General features: G+C 37.7%; 3 protein-coding genes across 4 annotated transcripts; 1 reads left to right on the forward strand and 2 right to left on the reverse strand.

Moving 5' to 3' along the window:
• Nucleotides 1-609: 609 nt before the first annotated feature.
• LOC141690966 (uncharacterized) lies at nt 610-3,507 on the reverse strand. Its single transcript, XM_074495718.1, has 4 exons — nt 3,438-3,507; nt 2,417-2,597; nt 2,076-2,308; nt 610-1,376 (listed from the first exon to the last, which is right to left on the reverse strand). Exons 1-4 carry the CDS (start codon nt 3,505-3,507, stop codon nt 610-612), a joined length of 1,251 nt encoding a protein of 416 aa, XP_074351819.1.
• Nucleotides 3,508-6,443: 2,936 nt separating this feature from the next.
• On the forward strand, nt 6,444-13,007 carry LOC141689710 (acetyl-coenzyme A carboxylase carboxyl transferase subunit alpha, chloroplastic-like). 2 transcript variants are annotated; one of them, XM_074494066.1, is made up of 12 exons: nt 6,444-6,741; nt 7,394-7,773; nt 7,887-7,961; nt 8,619-8,726; nt 8,833-8,993; nt 9,195-9,309; nt 9,398-9,552; nt 10,330-10,381; nt 10,470-10,538; nt 11,123-11,200; nt 11,279-12,389; nt 12,598-13,007. In XM_074494066.1, exons 2-11 carry the CDS (start codon nt 7,432-7,434, stop codon nt 12,386-12,388), a joined length of 2,265 nt encoding a protein of 754 aa, XP_074350167.1. In that variant the 5' UTR covers nt 6,444-6,741; nt 7,394-7,431; the 3' UTR covers nt 12,389; nt 12,598-13,007. The 2 variants fall into 2 exon arrangements, with proteins under 2 accessions (XP_074350167.1, XP_074350165.1); XM_074494064.1 differs by having other exon boundaries at nt 6,444-6,772; nt 12,598-12,981.
• Nucleotides 13,008-16,976: 3,969 nt separating this feature from the next.
• LOC141689188 (steroid 5-alpha-reductase DET2) lies at nt 16,977-17,949 on the reverse strand. The gene has a single exon (XM_074493375.1). It carries the CDS (start codon nt 17,818-17,820, stop codon nt 17,038-17,040), a length of 783 nt encoding a protein of 260 aa, XP_074349476.1. The 5' UTR covers nt 17,821-17,949; the 3' UTR covers nt 16,977-17,037.
• Between the last annotated feature and the right edge of the window lie 950 nt (nt 17,950-18,899).

Here is an 18,899-nt window from a genome sequence, read left to right on the forward strand (position 1 = left end):
TGCCTCGGCTCTGTAGACCAACATGAATGGGGTAGCTTCGGTTGTAACTTTGCAAGTAGTATGATATGCATAGAGTATATGTAGCAATTCGTTCACCCAAGTATTTCTTGAGCGTGCAACTCTCTCTTGAGTCCGTCAAGTATGATTTGATTAGCGAATTCTGCTTGCCCATTTTCTTGGGGATGGGCAACTGAGGTGAATCAAAGTTCTATGTTGTTGTCATTACAATACCCCTTGAACTTTTCGTTGTCAAACTGTCGCCCATTATTCGTAACAAGGATGCTTGTGATTCCAAACCGACATATCACTTAGTAAAGTAGTTAATGACGACCACGATGAACTTCATTTATCCCGATGCTGCAGGAAAGGGACCTAGTATGTTCGTTCCCTACATCGCGAAGGGGATAGGGGAGCTAATGGACGTAAGCCTCTCTGGGGGGCTGTCGAACTACAGGATCGTGCCGCTGGCATCTATCACACTTATTCATATAAGTCTTTGCATTGACTAACATTGTTGGCCAGTGTAACCCTAACTGGGTTATTTTGTGAGCGAGGGCCTGCCCCTAAGTGCTATCCACAAATCCCTTCATGGGTTTCCTTCAGTTCCTCCTATGCCTCGTGAGGTCTTAAACACTTCAAATACGGAATCATGAAAGACCTTTTGTACAAAAGGCCTTCGATCAGAGAGTGCCTCAATGCTCTTACTGAAAACTTGTGTGCCTCTTGGGCATCGTCAGGAAGCCAACCTGTCTCAAGGTGGTTCTTGATAGGATCAATCCCGCAGCTAGTTAAGCCAATTGGTGCTATCAAGTTTATGCCATGAATTGTCGGGGTCCTCAAGACTTGGAAGTAGATACTTCTTAGATAGTTCTCGATTTCAGATGAGGCGAACTTCGAAAGGGCATCACAAATAATGTTCTTCTCTCTCAGAACATGTTCCGCGTACCATTCATCAAATTGAGTTACTATTTCTTTCACGGCCCTTAGGTATTTAGCCATGGAATCATCTTTCGTTTCAAACTCCCCATTGACTTGGGCAACAACGAGCCTTGGGTCTCCACAAATTTTAAGACTTTTGGCCCTCACAACTCTAGATAAGCCTAACCCGACTATCAAAGCCTCATATTGTGCTTCATTGTTCGTAGTTGGGAAGTCCAATTTCAAAGTATATTCTATCATGAACCATTCTAGACTTTGCAAGACTAGGCCTACACCACGAGATTTTGTTTTGGACGCTCCATCAAAATGGAAAACCCAATTCTCCTTTAAAGTCAAGTCTTCTTCTTTATCCTTCTCTCCTTCTTCTGGGGTTACTATCTCTTGCCCCACAACTTCTTGGTCGCTAATGGTCCATTCAACCACAAGTATGCTAATTCCTGAGCCATGATGGATGTCCGAGGCTTGTATTTGATATCAAATTCTCCCAACTTAATTGCCCATTTGATGAGCCTTCCACTTATTTTAGGGATGTGAAAGATGTTTCTTAAGGGTTCGTCTATCAAGAATTCTACTTTGTATGCCTGAAAGTATGGTCGTAGCTTCTTGGAGGGCAAGTGCAAACTTCTCAGTGGTGGAGTAGTTCAACTCGGCTCCATAGAGCACTTTGCTTACATAATAGACAGGTTTTTGAACCTTTGTTCTTCATTTAACAAAATGGCACTCACAGCTTGCTTAGAGACCACAAGGTACTTCTTCAACTCTTTAAAGGCCTCTTGACTTTCAGTTGTCCACTCAAAATTCTTCACCTTCTTCAAAGTTTTGAAAAGGGTAGACACTTGTCTCCTGGCTTCGAGATGAACCTTCCCAAGGCCGCATTTCTCCCTGTCAATTTATGCACGTCTTTTATGGAGTGAGGCGGATCCATGTCTAGGATGGATTTTATTGTATCGGGGGTTTACCTTTATTCCTCTCTTTGAGACCATGTGACCCAAAAATTTTCCAGAACCAACGCCGAAGGCGCACTTAGCAGGGTTTAACATTATCTTGTGGTGCCTCGTCACTTCGAATGCCTCTCTGAGGTGATCAATGTAATCGACTTTGGCTAGACTTTTGATTAACATGTCATTAACATAGACCTCCATGGTTTTTCCTCAAATGAGCGAATATCTTATTCACCAATCTTTGATAGGTGGCTCCTGTATTCTTTATTCCAAAAGCCATAACAAGATAGCAAAAGACACCAAAGCCAGTCATGAAAGATACCTTGCGGGTGTCATCCCTGTGCCTTTTAATTTGATTGTAACCACTGAAGCCATCCATAAAGCTTAGCATCTCGTGTTCAGCAGTAGCATCGATCAGGGTGTCAATCCTTGATAAAGGGTATCAGTCTTTACGGCATGCATCATTGTGGTCAGTGAAGTCGATGCACATCCTCCACTTTCAATTGGCTTTTTTGACCATCAGAGGGTTAGCCAACCATTCGGGGAATTGTACTTCCTCGATAAATCCAGCTTCAAGGAGCTTCTCTACCTCCTGCTTAATGGCCTCCAGCCTATTGGGAGCATAAGTTCTCTTCTTCTGCTGCACGGCCTTCCGAGTCGGATCGACAATCAGCTTGTGAGTTATAGGGTTGGGGAAGATCCTAGGTATGTCGGCCGCTGTCCAAGCAAACACATCATTATTCTTATAGGAACTTTATTAATTGGTCCCTCAGGGGTTTCTCCAAGGACGCTCCAATGTAGGTGACCTTATCAAGGTCTAACAGGTCTAAGAGAATTGAGACCTAGTCTTCAGCTGGCTTCCCTCAACGCTCATCGTTATCTCGGACATTCATGTCTTCTCCTGGGAGGACTTGTCCCCTAGTTCCATCGGGCCTAAGTACTGCTACATAGCAACTTCGAGCCATTTTCTGATCTTTTTTCTCTTCCCCGACACCGTTTCTGGTTGTGAACTTAAGTACCATATGGTAAATTGAGGGCACGACCTTAAATAAGTGGATCCCGGTTCTGCCCATGATTGCATTATAGGTAGATGCTGTCTTGTCAACCTGAAAGTTTAATATCTATGTGACCTCTCTGGGCTCTTCTCCAATAGTCATGGGGAGTCGAATCTCTCCATCTACTTGACATCCCACTTGATTAAACACGCAATAGGGCGCATCAGAGAGGTTCAGTTGGGAGTTAGTGTACCTCATCCTTAGAAACGTGTCATGGAACAGAATGTATACGGAAGCTCCGTTGTCAACCAGGACCCTTTTGACAAGACAATTTCCAATTATCGAGGTGATAACTAAGGGATCATCCTGAGGGAATTTCAATCCGTCAAGTTCAAGGTCGTTGAATTCAAGTGCCATCTCAGTATTGGCACGTTTAGGTGCATATCTGACTTTACTCATCACCTCTATAGCATAAGCCTTTTGAGAGTTCTTGGTGTCCCAGCGATCGTTGGCCATTCAGTGATCATGTTAATCACTGGTCCTCTGGGCTGCGGGTTTCGACCTCTGTTGTTATCCCCTTGGTCATCATCTATTTTGTGGCCTCTACCATCATCGTCCTTGAAATCTTCCATATTTTTCTCGTCAGATGAGATACTCGATCTCGTCCTTGAGTTGTCTGCATTCTTTGATATCATGACCAACATCCTTATGGAACCTACAAAATTGGTTTTTGTCTCTTTTCTCGGGGTCCCCCTTAGTGGCTTCGGCCATCTGAAGTCCTTATCTTTCTCAAATTTCATCAGTATTTGACTACGTGACGCATTCAGTCTTGCGTATTCAGTGAACCTTGGTGGTTGATTTTACTTAGAATGGGGATTAGAGTTCTTGCCAGTTCGAGGATATTTGTCTTTGCATCATACTATTGGTCCGTCTTCCGCTTCTTGTTTCCAGTGGGTTCATTATTTCTCATATTTTCCTCCATCTTGATGTATTTTCCGACACTATCTTGGAGCTGTAACATGCTTTCAGGGGCACTTAGCTAGGGACATCTTGAAGAACTCGTCTTTAGTCCCAAACTGCAGTGCTATCATAGCTACCCTGTCACCAAGATCCGGGACCTTGAAGGCTTCCTTTGTGAACCGATTCAGGTATTCTCTTAAGAACTCATTTCTTCATCGCACAATGCCAATGAGAGAGGCTGAACTTTTCTCATGCACTCTGTCACTGATGAATTGCTTGATAAAGGCTTGGCTTAGTTCTTTGAAAGACCCAATTGAGTTAGGGGGTAGACGACTGTATAACCTTTGAGCAATGCCATATAGGGTCTGGGGAAAGGCCCGACACTTGATAGCGTTGTTCACGGGCTATAGTAACAGGGCATTGGAGAAGGTCCTAACATAATTTGCTGGATCTCAAGTATCATCATATGATTTGATGGAGGGCATCTTAAACTTCCATGATGTGTGGGCGTTCATTATCTCTTCAGTGAATGGCGGTCTTGGATCATCGGGGTCTCTTAGGGGCATCACATCACTTGGATCAGCCCTTGGGGTCGCAACCCTTTGTCTTGGTGTCATACCCTCTAGGTATATGATGGGAGGAAAATCCCTTGGTCTCGGTGTTTGTTGAGGCCTTGACGTCTGGTGCATTTTCAGATCACGCTTTAGTATTTAGATCTCAGATTCATGAGCCCTGATCCACTATTGTACATCTTGAGGAATCGTCCCTTGAGTGCTCATGCACTATTGATAACCACTAGGAATTGGCTCCTTACCAGCACGTCTCCTTCTTGGAGCGATTTTATCGTCCAACGAGTCGGGGTCTCTAGCGGAGTAGGGTCCAGAGAATTCTAGATTCTCAGGGATGAGAGCCCAGCCACGGATGTATAAGGGCGTCTGCCCTTGTCCTTCACCTCGATTAGAGAGTCCGCTTTCTCCAACCTCGGGGGTATAGAGGCATCCCCTAAGGTGAGTTGGTGGTCCCTGGGGTCATGATCATTGAGTACTCATGCCTAACAGGCTGAGGGTTTATTGTTGCTTATAGTTGTTGAAATTGGGGATTCGTCCCTTGAGGAGCTGGGGGATTCGTCCCTAAGGGCCGATCTTGGATTGGGGGATTCGTCCCTTAAGATTGAGTCTCAGATGCCCCTGCAGGGGTTCCTCCCATGGTGGAGGCATAGGTCGAGTGTGGGGGTATCTCTACCGTGGATGAGACCGTTTGTGATAGGATGAACACATCAGTTCCATTGTTGTTTTTTCTCCATGTAAGTACCATGGTTGTTGTTGTCTTCCCACAGATGACGCCAAATGTTGTGGAATAAAAATTAGGATTGTGACTACAATTAATGCTAGGGTTGTTGAGTTTCAAGGTTTTATGGTTGTTCTCGTGATGGGGATTAGCTTTCCTCGCGAGATGCCTATTTATCACTGTGTTGTAGAGAATCAAGTCAGTTCTAGGCTGAGGGGTAGAGCCCTTTATATAGGTGTTTAGTCTAGGGTTAGACTAGGGTAGGGAGACTTGGTGGACAAGTCACTTACTTAGATGGTAAGTAAGACTCTTCTAGACGGTGGATTCTGGATCCTTTCTAGGAGGAGTCCGTTTCCATGTTGGATACGATGTTAGTGCCATCATGGAAATCATTCTCAGGCCTGCTCGGCGGGCCTATCACGTGGCTGATTTCGGGTCATGGGATACACGACCCTCTTTGGGTTGTGGCGTTACAGTCTGCTTGAACTATCAAAACTCATATTGAGCCGTGACTATTACGATCTACTTTATGACACATATAATTCAACATTAATTGTGTATTTACATATTACTTTTCATCCATATCAGTCATGTTAGTTCATGTACGAAATGCAGATTCAAAATATTTAATATTGTATTTAGGTATAAGGGTTGAAAATTGATTCGAACTATCCCGACAATCAGATTTTTAATAAGCTGAAAATATAATACATATTTATTTTGTAAATAGTGACGCAAACTTGAACGCGTATAAAATATAATTTAAGATATAAACACTTATACACGCTAAGTTTTACATAAAATTTTGTAAAATCGGATGTGTTGCATTATCCTCATTCAGTCCAAAATCGAATGTTAATTATATTCATGACATTCTGTAATTTTAATACATGGTTCATGAATTCGGAATAAATTCTGATACAAAGTATTAAACAACATAAAACTATACGAAATACAAACAATTTAACACGAAAAATAAATCTGATTTTGAGAAATATATTTTTCTTTCTTCCTCTACGTGAAAATGTACCTTGTATTTTTTTTTAAAATTGTAATTTTAAATTTGAACAGAAAATTTGTTTTTGTTGTAAAAGTGTTATAAGTAAAATATGACCAAAACTCCAGATAAATCGTATAACAATGTGTCAAATTGAATTTTTTTTTCGAGATGATGTCAAACTGATTTTCTAATCCAAAAGTAGTTGTATGAATTTTGCCGACAAGCACAAAAAAGTAGATTACCAAAATTGGCACAAAAACAAAATCCCAAGCTTGACCCGACCCGATTACATCAATTCGACCCCCAAAAAAGAAACTCACACTCATCATTTCATTTCACATAGTGACTATCGAAGAAACACTGCTACTTATCTCTCTCTCTCTCTCTCTCTCTCTCCTCACTTTCTCTCTCTAAAATTTGGTGTCTTTGTGTGAATAGGACGATCTTAACGAGGCTACTGCCCCTCTCCTTGCCTCTCTCATTACACAAAATACACACAACTCTATTTCATTACCATTTTTACCCTTATCACTCTCATTTCAAACCCACATAAATCTCTCTTCATTTGGTGATCACAAGCTGTTTTTAGTGAATCTTTAGCTGTTTCTTGATTACCCAGGTTCGAGTTTGCCTCACATTTTAATCTTAAGGTACTTAATTGCAAAATTTTCAAGATTTTATATTTATTGAACAAACTTAGCTAATTGATAATTAATTAATTAATTATATTGTTTGATTGCATGTATGTTTAATGTTTTCAAAATTGCTCTTTTTGGGTATTTATAAATTTGTGGTTTTTGCTTTTATGTGGTGTACAAATTAAATATTGATTGTTTGTTTAGGGGGTTTAAGCTTGTTGTGCAGATTAATTTATTGGTTAATTGTAATAGTTTGAGTGTAGGGTTTAAGATTGTAGAAGTCTTTGTATGTCAGGAAAATTAATATTAAAGATTGTGTTCAAATATAAATTTTTCGATTTTGCTATGTACTAAAGTATAAAACACAAATTTGAACTTGACCCATGTAGTGTTTTAAATATACTTTGGTAATTTTTATGTTCGTGAATTATAAACTATAATTGGATGCTCGGCTTGAATGGTGAATTTATTTATACTTTGGTGAATGGTGAATTTCGGATGTTTGTAGAGTTTATAAGTTAGAATGGTTTGGTGTAGGAAATGACTATTTATTCATGTGATTGTTAGGAAAGATTTATGCTTTATAGTTTTCTGTAGTTCAGAAATAATGTTTGAGTCATTTTTCGGTTGTAGGTTGAGACCTGGGGCTGATTGTAATCTGAATTGCGAGAATGGCTTCGGTGTTGCATCCTTCGGTGGCGGTTACTGGAAATTTGGCTTCTGGAACTTCGGCTTCGGATCTGCTTCAAAGCTCAAGTAATGGTGTAAGTGGCGTGCCTCTGCGAGCCCTAGGAAGAGCACGATTGGGCATGAGTAAGAGGGAATTTGTTATCTCTGCAAAGGTAAGGAAGGTGAAAAAGCATGATTATCCCTGGCCTGATAATGCAGATGAAAATGTGAAAGGTGGAGTTCTAAGCCATCTATCGCCTTTCAAACCTTTAAAAGAGAAACCAAAGCCGATTACTTTGGATTTTGAGAAACCGCTTATGGACCTGCAAAAGAAAATCATCGATGTATGTCTACTGTAATCCTGTTAATATTTTTTCTTTCTACTCTGTTGTGCACATATTTGATCAGAAGCATATTATAGTTCCGTTTAAGAACATATGTTTTGCTTCGAGTATAGGTGCAAAAGATGGCCAATGAAACAGGTCTTGACTTCACGGAGCAAATTATCTCTCTAGAAAACAAGTATCAACAGGTATTATTAATTTTTAGATTGCACCCCCACCTCTTAAAATTTTTCTAGATGAGTCAAATAATATATGAATTACTACAGTAAATATAATCTAATGTAGATATCTTGCATGATATATAAATGTGGATGTATATAATGTACTTGTTTCTATATGCGACTCGTTGTATTTTAAGCTTATTTAACTGAACTATATGTTGTCCACTCATAGCAGAAAAGATAATAGCAATGAAGAAAATGGTAGATTATTTTTGTTTTCAAATGGATGTGAGACATGGGTACATAAAGTAGCGGAAACCAAAAGATTCATGATAGAAATGGCAAATTGGAAATTGTGTGTCAACTGATTGTACATTTGGTACTTTGTTAACGTTAAGTAGTAGTTAGACAGACTTGTCGCTGCCTCGGAACTTAAAAAGATTGGTATCAAGCTAGTGAAACTCTGTGCTTGATCTCGCCCATGACCCTTGTCTTTCGGTTTATTAATATGACCCTTCCTTTGTAAATAGCTCAAATAAAATGTTGCTTATAAGTTTTGCAAGATTTTCCCTTTTAGATGTCGATATTACTGAGTGGGAATTTGGTGTTCAACTTTGAATGCAATACTTTGTTTCAGCATACATGTCTCTATCAACTCTTCTCACTTTGAAACATAAATTGCAGGCTCTTAAAGATCTCTACACACATTTGACTCCAATACAGCGTGTAAATATTGCACGTCATCCTAATAGGCCGACGTGTCTTGACCACATATTTAATATTACTGAGAAGGTATTGCTAAAGGGTTTTTTTAATTCTCATGCTTCTATTTTTCTTTAGTTAGACTAACAGTGATATTCTAAAAGATCCCTTAGTATTTTATTTCATATCTTTCCAGTTTGTAGAGCTACATGGTGATCGAGGAGGGTATGATGATCCTGCAATTATCACGGGTCTTGGAACAATAAATGGAAGAAGCTACATGTTCATTGGTCAACAGAAGGGTAGAAACACAAAGGAGAACATTATGCGCAATTTTGGAATGCCTACACCCCATGGGTATGTATATATGGAGGTGACTTGAGCATCTTTTTGTTTACTGTTTCGTGATTTAAATGTGAACTGCTAATTATGAAGGAAAGTTCCCTAATTAGTAAACAGAAAAAGGGTAAAATAACTTTGGAGTTATCTTCTATATCGAGATTTTGGCGAGGATCTTGTTAGAATTTATTCTGAAATGGAACACTCTGTTCTCAACAGCTACAGGAAGGCTCTACGCATGATGTATTATGCAGATCACCATGGATTCCCGATTGTTACTTTTATTGACACTCCAGGGGCATATGCTGATCTTAAATCAGAGGAACTGGGCCAAGTATGTGTATACGTATTCTAATTAGTAGCTCTGTAATGTATATCCCTCCGAGCTGATTTGCACAAGCTGTTTTGTCAATTTTTAACAGGGTGAAGCTATTGCTCACAACTTGAGGACTATGTTTGGTCTGAAAGTGCCTATTGTTTCCATAGTCATGGGAGAAGGTGGGTCTGGTGGTGCTTTGGCCATCGGATGCTGTAATAAAATGTTGATGCTTGAAAACGCTGTCTTCTATGTTGCCAGGTACTTGGCGAGATAGATTAGTGTTCAATGTATTGGTCCTTTATGTAGTACAGAATAGTTAGTACGACATGTATAAACTTGACAGGAGACTCTGGTTTAACTTATAACATTTACGTGGACGAATTTGAATCTGTGTTGATACTCTTTGTTTAAATAACCTTTGTGTGGTTTTCTCCCGACTCAGATACGCCTTTGCATCTTTTCAAACAATTTTGCTACTATCTAAACTCTATGGGATACCAGCTGTTACGGTCTCTTATTCGAAATTTAGGAAGAAATACTTTCTTGACTAACCTCTTGTCTAGCTAATGTATACTTGCCAGGATGCAATGTAATTGTTCACATATTCCATAACTGATAATACTCAACATAGTTATATAGCAAGGCTCTAAACATTAACAGGGATATTCAAGAACTTTTAACCAATTAAACCAAGAGCTTGACATGTGCCTTCTCTTTTTCCTCTTTTTATCTTTCTAATTGGAAGTACTGTACGTTGTGTTTGGATGTCTGCTACCTAGTGTGAATGATGGTAAATAGTCTGATCTTGAAGTATTCGTGCTGTGTCTGTTGTGCCCCTTCCCCTTTCTAAATTCGATGCCTTGAGAACTAACAATTGTACTTATCATTTACGAATTCAACTAAGCTCTTGTGAATGCAACTTTTTAGAAGTGATTTAAAATTTTAGGAAGAAAAATAATGCTAAAGAAAACAGAATCCAGATCTAATGTATAATGTCGAGATGTGTTGATCTTTTGTCTTTATTTTTTTTTCCAGTCCTGAAGCATGTGCAGCAATCTTGTGGAAGACTGCCAAAGCATCTCCGAAGGTTATAGAAACACTTAAGTTTTAAATATTAACTAGTTAGATTGACATGGATTAATTTGCTAAGCATGTTATACCTTTTAATTATGCAGGCAGCTGAGAAACTTAAGATAACTGCTACTGAATTGACTAAGCTGCAAATTTCAGATGGCATCGTCCCGGTATTTCTCTACTCTTCAAAATATAATATATCTAGATTCTATATCCCCCACCCCCCAAACACATGCAGACATACAGGCCCCACACACATGTAGAGCCTCTTCACAAACATATATGAATTGCAAAATAGTATAGAGAAATGCGAATGAAGAGTTTAAAGATGGGTTATGGTTATGGGTAATATAATTGCTTGGATTTTATACCAGGCATTATATTTATGAACGGACCCAGTATAGTTTTAGGACACAATTCACTCAGCACAGAAATTTTACAGTTCCACATGAACAGTAGATTGGAGTTGATATCGCAGCCAGAAACTCTTATCTTCATAAATGAAGTGTATCATTATAATTTGAAAAGATGTGCGTAAATAATAATTTATTCTCAAGAAACGAGTCTTTCAATTTCGCAAGTTGGAGGCACTTCCACCCTCTTTCTTCTTTTTAACCTCTCAAGGGTGAGAATCCTTGTTTCGTCATATATTTCGTAAAATATCTAGACACTTCCTCTTCTTGTACAAGGAATTGCTTTAGTTTCTCTTTAGGTTTCACATGTTTTAATTTCTATGTTTTTATATAACATGCAGGAGCCACTTGGTGGTGCCCATGCAGATCCTTACTGGACTTCACAACAGATAAAAGCTGCAATTGTTGAGTCAATGGATGTGAGTACATTCAACTTTAATCTTGTGCGAGGTTGCTATAGTCCAGCCTAAATCTTTGTTCAATTTATGGTTGTATAGGAACTTTTAAAGATGGATACAGAAGAATTGTTGAAACATCGGATGCTAAAATACCGGAAACTTGGTGGTTTTCAAGAAGGAATTCCGCAAGATCCCATAAAGAAAGCACATATGAAGAAGAAAACAGAACCCAGTATTCCCAGACCTGGAAACTTAGAGTTAGAGGGTGAGGTGGAAAAATTGAAAGAGCAGATTCTTAAAGCAAAGAAATCGTCTGCTGCGCCCCCAGAGTTGGGTATGAATGAGATGATCGATAAACTGAAAAATGAAATTGATTATGAATATTCAGAGGCGGCTAAAAGCTTAGGCTTGTCGGACAAATTATTGATGTTACAAGAAGAATTCGCTAAAGCAAGGAATTCGAAAGACCAAAAAATACAACCAGTTCTATTGGATAAGATGCAGAAGCTCAAGGATGAGTTTAACCAGAAGCTGCGTACGGCTCCCAACTACAAAAGCCTAGAAATTAAGCTGGACATGTTGAAGGAGGTATCTACAGCCAAGAGTATATCTGAAAAGAACAAGGAGGCATCTCCTCTTCAGTTAGAAATCCAAAAGAAGTACAAAGACATCTTGGATCAGCCTGACATAAAGCAGAAAATAGAGGCAATGAAGGCTGAAATTCAAAATGCGGGTGCATCTGGGGTTGAGGACTTGGACCAGGAGTTGAAGGAGAAAATTGGGAAGGTAAAGAAAGACATAGAATTAGAACTTGCTGATGCTCTTGAGCCTTTGGGTTTGCATGTTAAAAAAGTCCCTGTGCCAGTTAAAGCAAAAGTTGATGAACTCAATAAAGATAGTATCAAGATAATTGAAGATGTTATTAGCAGTTCATCAGAATTAAAGCGTAAAATTGAGCTTTTGAAGATAGAGGCAGCCATTGCCGGAAAGATACCTAGTACAGAGTCGAAAAATAAGATTCAGGCTTTAGAGCAAGAAATAAAACAAGGAGTTGAGAAAGCTATTAGTTCGTCGGCTCTAAAAGAGAAGTTCGAGCAGCTGAAGGCAGAGATTGCTCAAGCTGTTGAATCTTCTGAAGGAAACGATGGAAGCTTAATTTCAGGGTCGACTCCAGAAATTAATTATGAAGCAAACCGCAGCTATTCTTAAGGTAAAAAATTTCATTATTAAACACTAGATTTCACCGCCCCCCCCCCCCTAGCCTTGACCTTCTTCTGGCATGCAGTGTTAAGGGCCCTGCATGTAACTGGAATTGGCATAATTGGAAAGTACTAAAACTAATAATTTTTCGTTTTGTGATTATGTTAAATAGTGGATTTGTGGAAATATATTTTAATACATTCTGTTTTTTTTCTTAGCAAACACAGCTGAGAGTTGAGAATAAATTAAGCCTGGTGAAAAATCTGTCGAAATCAAATTACATAAAGGCTTACATGCGATGGAGCTATCTTCTATCTGAACTCATTAGCAGGCCAAAGTTTTCATTCACCGCAAATTAGATAACTATTCAACAAGCTTCCCCTTTTGGTTGAGATTCTGAGTTTTTGTATTTTTCCGTTACATAGTTACATTGCATTTGCACTTTTATGTTATCTACAGAAATAGAACATAAGTCATAGTGTATAAACTGTGTTGTACTGTTGTATGACGGGGAATTCTTAAACTTCTTCTAAAATCGGAGAAACCTCGAGTTGTGTGGGCAGACTACTCTTCTCTAAATCTGTTGTCCTTGTCTCGTTTTATCTGAGATCTTGAAAGTTCTTTATTAGCGTATCCAAATGTTATATTGTACTGGTTTTGCATATTTGTCTTGTGGGTGTTTTCTCATCGGTTGGAAAATTCGAAACTGTAGTCTGAGAAAAGAGAGATAAATGGGTATCTGGTTGTTTTTCATCCGTTGGCAAAATAGAAACTGTAGTTTGGGAAGGAGAGATTAAAATAATATAGTACTTTTTTATCCCTCCGGCCAACTTCATTTTTTAACATTTGAAATGTGCATGGAATTTAAGAAGAGTGATAAAAATAGAAGAAAATGGATATAAGACGGTGATATGATATCTGCAATAGTTGGTATAAACATTTACTATTGTTGTTATAAAAAAAGTTGACTAATTAGACATCTATTCGTTATAAATATAAACTTTAACAAATCTCGGGGCGAGTAAAAATAACCTTTACTCATACCTGAAGTGATTTTATGAACGTGAGCTATTTTTAATCATCAAGAATCATCTTTAATTCCCAATTTAACACGAAACGGATATCCATGTATTTTTTTTTATCGTAGGTAACCCGCAGCCGCTACCCTTCAGATGCGCACCGGATAAACCCTACGGGCTCACGCAATAGCCTGCAAACTACGTGAACCAAGGTAAACCGCATTTAAGCGACATGCTCTGACTCAGGAGGCACAATCATAAATTCTCCTCCCGTGGGATTCGAACATGTGACCAAGAGGACAATTTTCCTCTCTTTAACCAACTGAGTTAACCCTTGCGGGCTATCCCTGTATTTTACCTACATAAACATTTTAAAAAGTTGGTTACCCCGAATTTTCCAACGTGTTTACGTGAGCTTACGAAACTGTAACATTGTGGCTGTTTGAAAATAATTACCAATTACCAGGCGGTGGTCTTATAATATTAGATTAGCTTATTTCTAGTTAGGTTTTGAAAATTCAAATCATAAATCAACTCATTTCATTACTTTTATTAAAATTGAAGACAAGCATGATAAAAGCTTGACAAACAAAGCAGTGCAGAGAATTCTAAATGATAAAGCTGAGAACTTTGTAATGTTCCAGATCTGTTCTTAGATCAAAATGAGAATCATTGTTAGAGGAATGGGGGAATATATGGACTAGCTAACTGACAAATTAGTCACAACGTTATTGTTATTCTAGAGACCCCACAATCCTAACAACTAGAGAATGACCATACTACAGACAAGATAGGAAAACAAATAAAATAGAAATGAAATACTATTGTATTTCCTTAATACTCCCCCTCAAGCGACATGGGAGTGATCACACGAACTTGTCAGCTTGTCTGTATGAATTGAGTGAAGATTCACTGGCAGTCTCTTTGTAAGAATATCAACAACTTGATTCTGAGATGAGACATGAGCAGTGATAATTTTTCCAGCTTTGATTTGATCTCGCACATAGTGACAGTCAAGTTCAACATGTTTTGTCCTCTCGTGTAGCACAGGGTTGGCTGCAATTGCTAAAGCTGCTTTATTGTCGCAATTGATAACAGTTGGAGGCATTTTGTGCACACCTAGATCCTTCAATAAGGCAGACAACCAAGTGACTTTGCAAGTTGTAAGAGCCATGGCTCTGTACTCGGCTTCGGCTGACGATCGAGCTACTACAGGTTGCTTTTTAGACTTCCAAGATACAGGAGATTCACCAAGGAAGATGCAATACCCTGTTGTGGAACGACGAGTCATAGGACACGACGCCCAGTCACTGTCACAGTAAGCTGTGAGCTGTGCAGCGGATTGTGAGGCCAACAAGATGCCTTGAGATATAGTTCCAGTAAGATACCTGAGTAGACGATAAGTAGCTTGCAAGTGTACTGTTGTTGGCTTATTCATGTATTGAGAGAGCAATTGTACACTGAAACAAATATATGGCCGTGTTATCGTTAAATAGATTAACTGACCTAGCAAGCGTTGATAGACACCTGGTTGAGGCAAAGGATCTCCAAGCTCAGGCATCAACTTGTAATGAGCATCAAGAGGTAGTTGAAGAGGCTTGGCATGAAGAAGATTATATTCTCTGAGAATATCTGTGGTATACTTTCTTTGACTAATGAAGATACCTTCTGCAGATTTGTTTATTTTCAAACCAAGGAAATATCTCAACTCCCCCAAGTCTTTCATATGAAAGTTGTTTGATAACATCAATTTCAGCTCATCAATAGCAGTCATACAGTTGCCAGCAAGGAGAAGATCGTCGACATACACCAATATGAGAGTAATAGACGTAGTTGAGTGTTTGCTAAACAAGCTATAATCCATCTTCGATTGCTTGAAATCCATTTCAAGAAGAGTAGTGGACAGTTTAGAGAACCATGTCCTGGGTGCTTGCTTTAACCCGTAAAGGGATTTTTTAAGATGACAGACCATGTTGCCAACAACTAAGTCAGTACTCATATTCACTGAAATTCTGCTTCCCATGTGGGTGTATCCTTTTGGAGGTTTGATGTACACAGTTTCAGCCAATTCACCATGTAGAAAGGCGTTAGACACGTCCATTTGGTGTGTGTGCCACTGCTCCATTGCTGCTACTGCTAACAAGGTTCGTACTGTGGTAAGCTTTGCCACAGGTGCGAATGTTTCAAAATATTCTTCTCCTGGTCTTTGGTGACACCCTAACACAACTAATCTCGCCTTGTATTTGTCTACAGATCCATCAGGGAGAAATTTGATTTTAAAAATCCATTTTGTTCCAATTGCACGTTTTCCAGGTGGAAGAGGAACAATTTCCCAAGTGTCATTCAGTTCAAGAGCATCCAGTTCTTGATTCATAGCTTGCACCCAGTGTTCGTGGACTACAGCATCTTTAAAATGACATGGATCTTGATGTGTGCTGACAGTAGTAAGAAAGCAGTAAAATGGTTTATCCACCAGGGTAACAGCCAAGTTTGCAGCAGAGTGAGACTTATTCGTGGTAACAAAATCTTTCATCCATATTGGTGTAACATGTGCTCGAGTAGATCTTCGCACAGAAACACTCTCAGAAGTCAGACTAGGTATAGAAGATTCACTTTCACTTGCAATAGGCACAGCAACAATGCTATATCATTTTCAGTGTAGGTTGACTTTGTAATGTTCCAGATCTGTTCTTAGATCAAAATGAGAATCATTGTTAGAGGAATGGGGGAATATATGGACTAGCTAACTGACAAATCAGTCACAACGTTATTTTTATTCTAGAGACCCCACAATCCTAACAACTAGAGAATGACCATAATACAGACAAGATGGGAAAACAAATAAAATAGAAATGAAATACTATTGTATTTCCTTAATAAAAATGAATCAAATTCTAACAGTGGCAACTTGTCAAAAATATATTTTATTGTTTATCGTTTATTAAAATTTATCATTTTTAAATTTATTTTCTTAAAATATTTTAATTATTTATGTAATTTATTAATAGATGAAACTAATTTTAGTAGTACAAATTAAATAATTTCTAGTACCCAAAATATCTTTTTTAATAAAATTTCGATACCTATTTTTCTTCCAAAGTAAATTATCCTTATTTTTGAATTTTCTTCTTTTTATGTTATGTTCATATATCAAAATTATTAATTCATTTAATTTATAATTTACACTTTAATTTTATTTTGAAAAAATATAACTTATAAATTATAATTTACCAAAAACATTATCAACTTATAAGTTACTTATAAAATTATCCAAATAGTAACTTATAATTTACGATATTCATATTATTTATATAATAATTTTGAATTTTAATTCATAAATTATATTTTTTTTAAGAACTCCAAACGGGCCCATTATCTATGATTAGATTAGATGAGGTCCAACATAATTGTAACATTATGAAATTTCACGTGCATATATGTTCATAAATTAAAATATGCTAAATGTAATGTTTATGTCAGAAAATCCATTTGGGGTACCTATTCTAAACAATTTACTAATTAAGCATTCACTCAACTTGTATGTATCGACCTAAAGCACAAAAATGTAATCGAAAAAATACAAACACAAAAGTTTCGTATTATTGTCATTTTTCTTATGCATCCAAAACTTATCATTTATCAATACACAAACGGAATCACAGCTTTTCTATCCTTGGGATAATCCTCCCCAAACTTCTCCAAATACCACCTATGATTATCACCAGCCCTGGGCACTAAATTTGCACAAGTATAAACAAAAAAAGCGAACCCGACCCGAGACCCGCTCATCAAAGCCCACCCGGCCCATTCCACAATCTCCCCAAAATAATTAGGACAACTAACCCACTCAAATAACCCACCTCTAGGTATCTTATACCCACCTCCCTCACTCTTCAACCCCAGCAAAACCATATCCGACCGTACATTCATCGCCATACCGCTTACAAAAACCACTAACCCTCCGGAAAAACGCCACCAAAACCACTCATCCCCTTCAAACTCAGCATAATGAGAAACCCATCTAGACTGCAAATAAGCATTCAACAAATTAAACCCAAATGCCATCATAGCAATACTCGCCGGGAAACCGCTATGGGAAATCCGGCGCCGGAATTTCAAGAACTGCCGGAGAGGGTAAATGACAGTGCGGTGAAAATAGTGAAAAAGATAAGGTGAAATCAGGAAATGGGCTTTTGGGTTATGGTAATTTTGGCCCAATGGGAAGATTAAAAAAGTGAGCCAGAGAGTTGGGCTTTCCATTAGAAACCAGGCTAGTGGTGGTGAAATGGATGGGCCCCAGCCCTTGCGGTGGTGTTTGCCATATGGGGCTGTGAGAAACTGGCAGGATATGAAAGTGAGTGGGCTCATGATGAAGAGAGATTGTAGAGAGATGTTGAAAAGAGATTCATCTGAAAACGCCATGTATTTTTTGGGTTGTAGTGGTGTGTAGATATAAGTGTGTGTACAGGGATTGAGGATCTATATATACAATTTTTTCATGGATGAATAAAAACGTCACTCTCTTCTTCTGCCCATCATATCGTTGTTACTTTCTGTTTTTGGTGTCTTGATAATGGAGTAGTAATATTTTTCCGATTTTAAAAATAACATTTTTTTAGTAATCGTAATAACTTTTTGGGAAATTATAGAAGTATAATTTTTTAATATTTTTACGATTTTGTTATCTTTTGAGAATATTTAAAAAGAGTTAATTTCTGTATAGCCTACTTTTTTTGACATCACGGAAATCATATATGTTCACTAAATAAAATATTACAATATTTAAACTTATTATCTTGAATATTATATATGTATTGCATGGTTCTAAACAACTCCTGTTTTAACGATTAGTTCGCGATTAATTACTTGCAAGAAACGTGATCGATCCGATTTTTGAAATCCGATTAATTCTTGTATATTTTTCTTGATTGGTATATTGCAAATAAATTATTATATATAATTTAGAAAGTTAATTAAATTTAAATAATTATAAATTATATAATATGATAGGTAAATATTAATTTATAAGTTATTACTAAATTAAGGATATTAAATTCAAATATAATTTAAAACTAGCGTAAATGCCCGTGCAAGGCACGAACCGCCGAATTCTAGAGCGTATTCTTTTTTGTATTTAGTAATGCCGAGTTCATGCAATTGTATGTATTTTTTTCATTTTCAGTATTCATAAAATTCTATATATTGCATCACATTGTGTGCTTTAAATTTGATTTTTATAATTTTTTTAAATGGTTTATATTATTATTTTATTCGAGATTCAGGATTAGGGTTGAAAATTATCCGGATAGAACCGAAACCCGTTTACTCAAGTATCGAATCATATTATTTTTGATGTGTTCGAATTTGGAATAGTATCATTTTATTCAAAATATAAATGAAAATTCCTAATACATGGGTCCGGATCCAAACCGAATATAAACCAGTATCATATTTTCTATTTTATAACCAGGTATATATGATCCACCGAATATGAGTCAGAT

Source organism: Apium graveolens, chromosome 10, assembly GCF_009905375.1.
Source record: "Apium graveolens cultivar Ventura chromosome 10, ASM990537v1, whole genome shotgun sequence".
NCBI classification, from domain to species: domain Eukaryota; kingdom Viridiplantae; phylum Streptophyta; class Magnoliopsida; order Apiales; family Apiaceae; genus Apium; species Apium graveolens.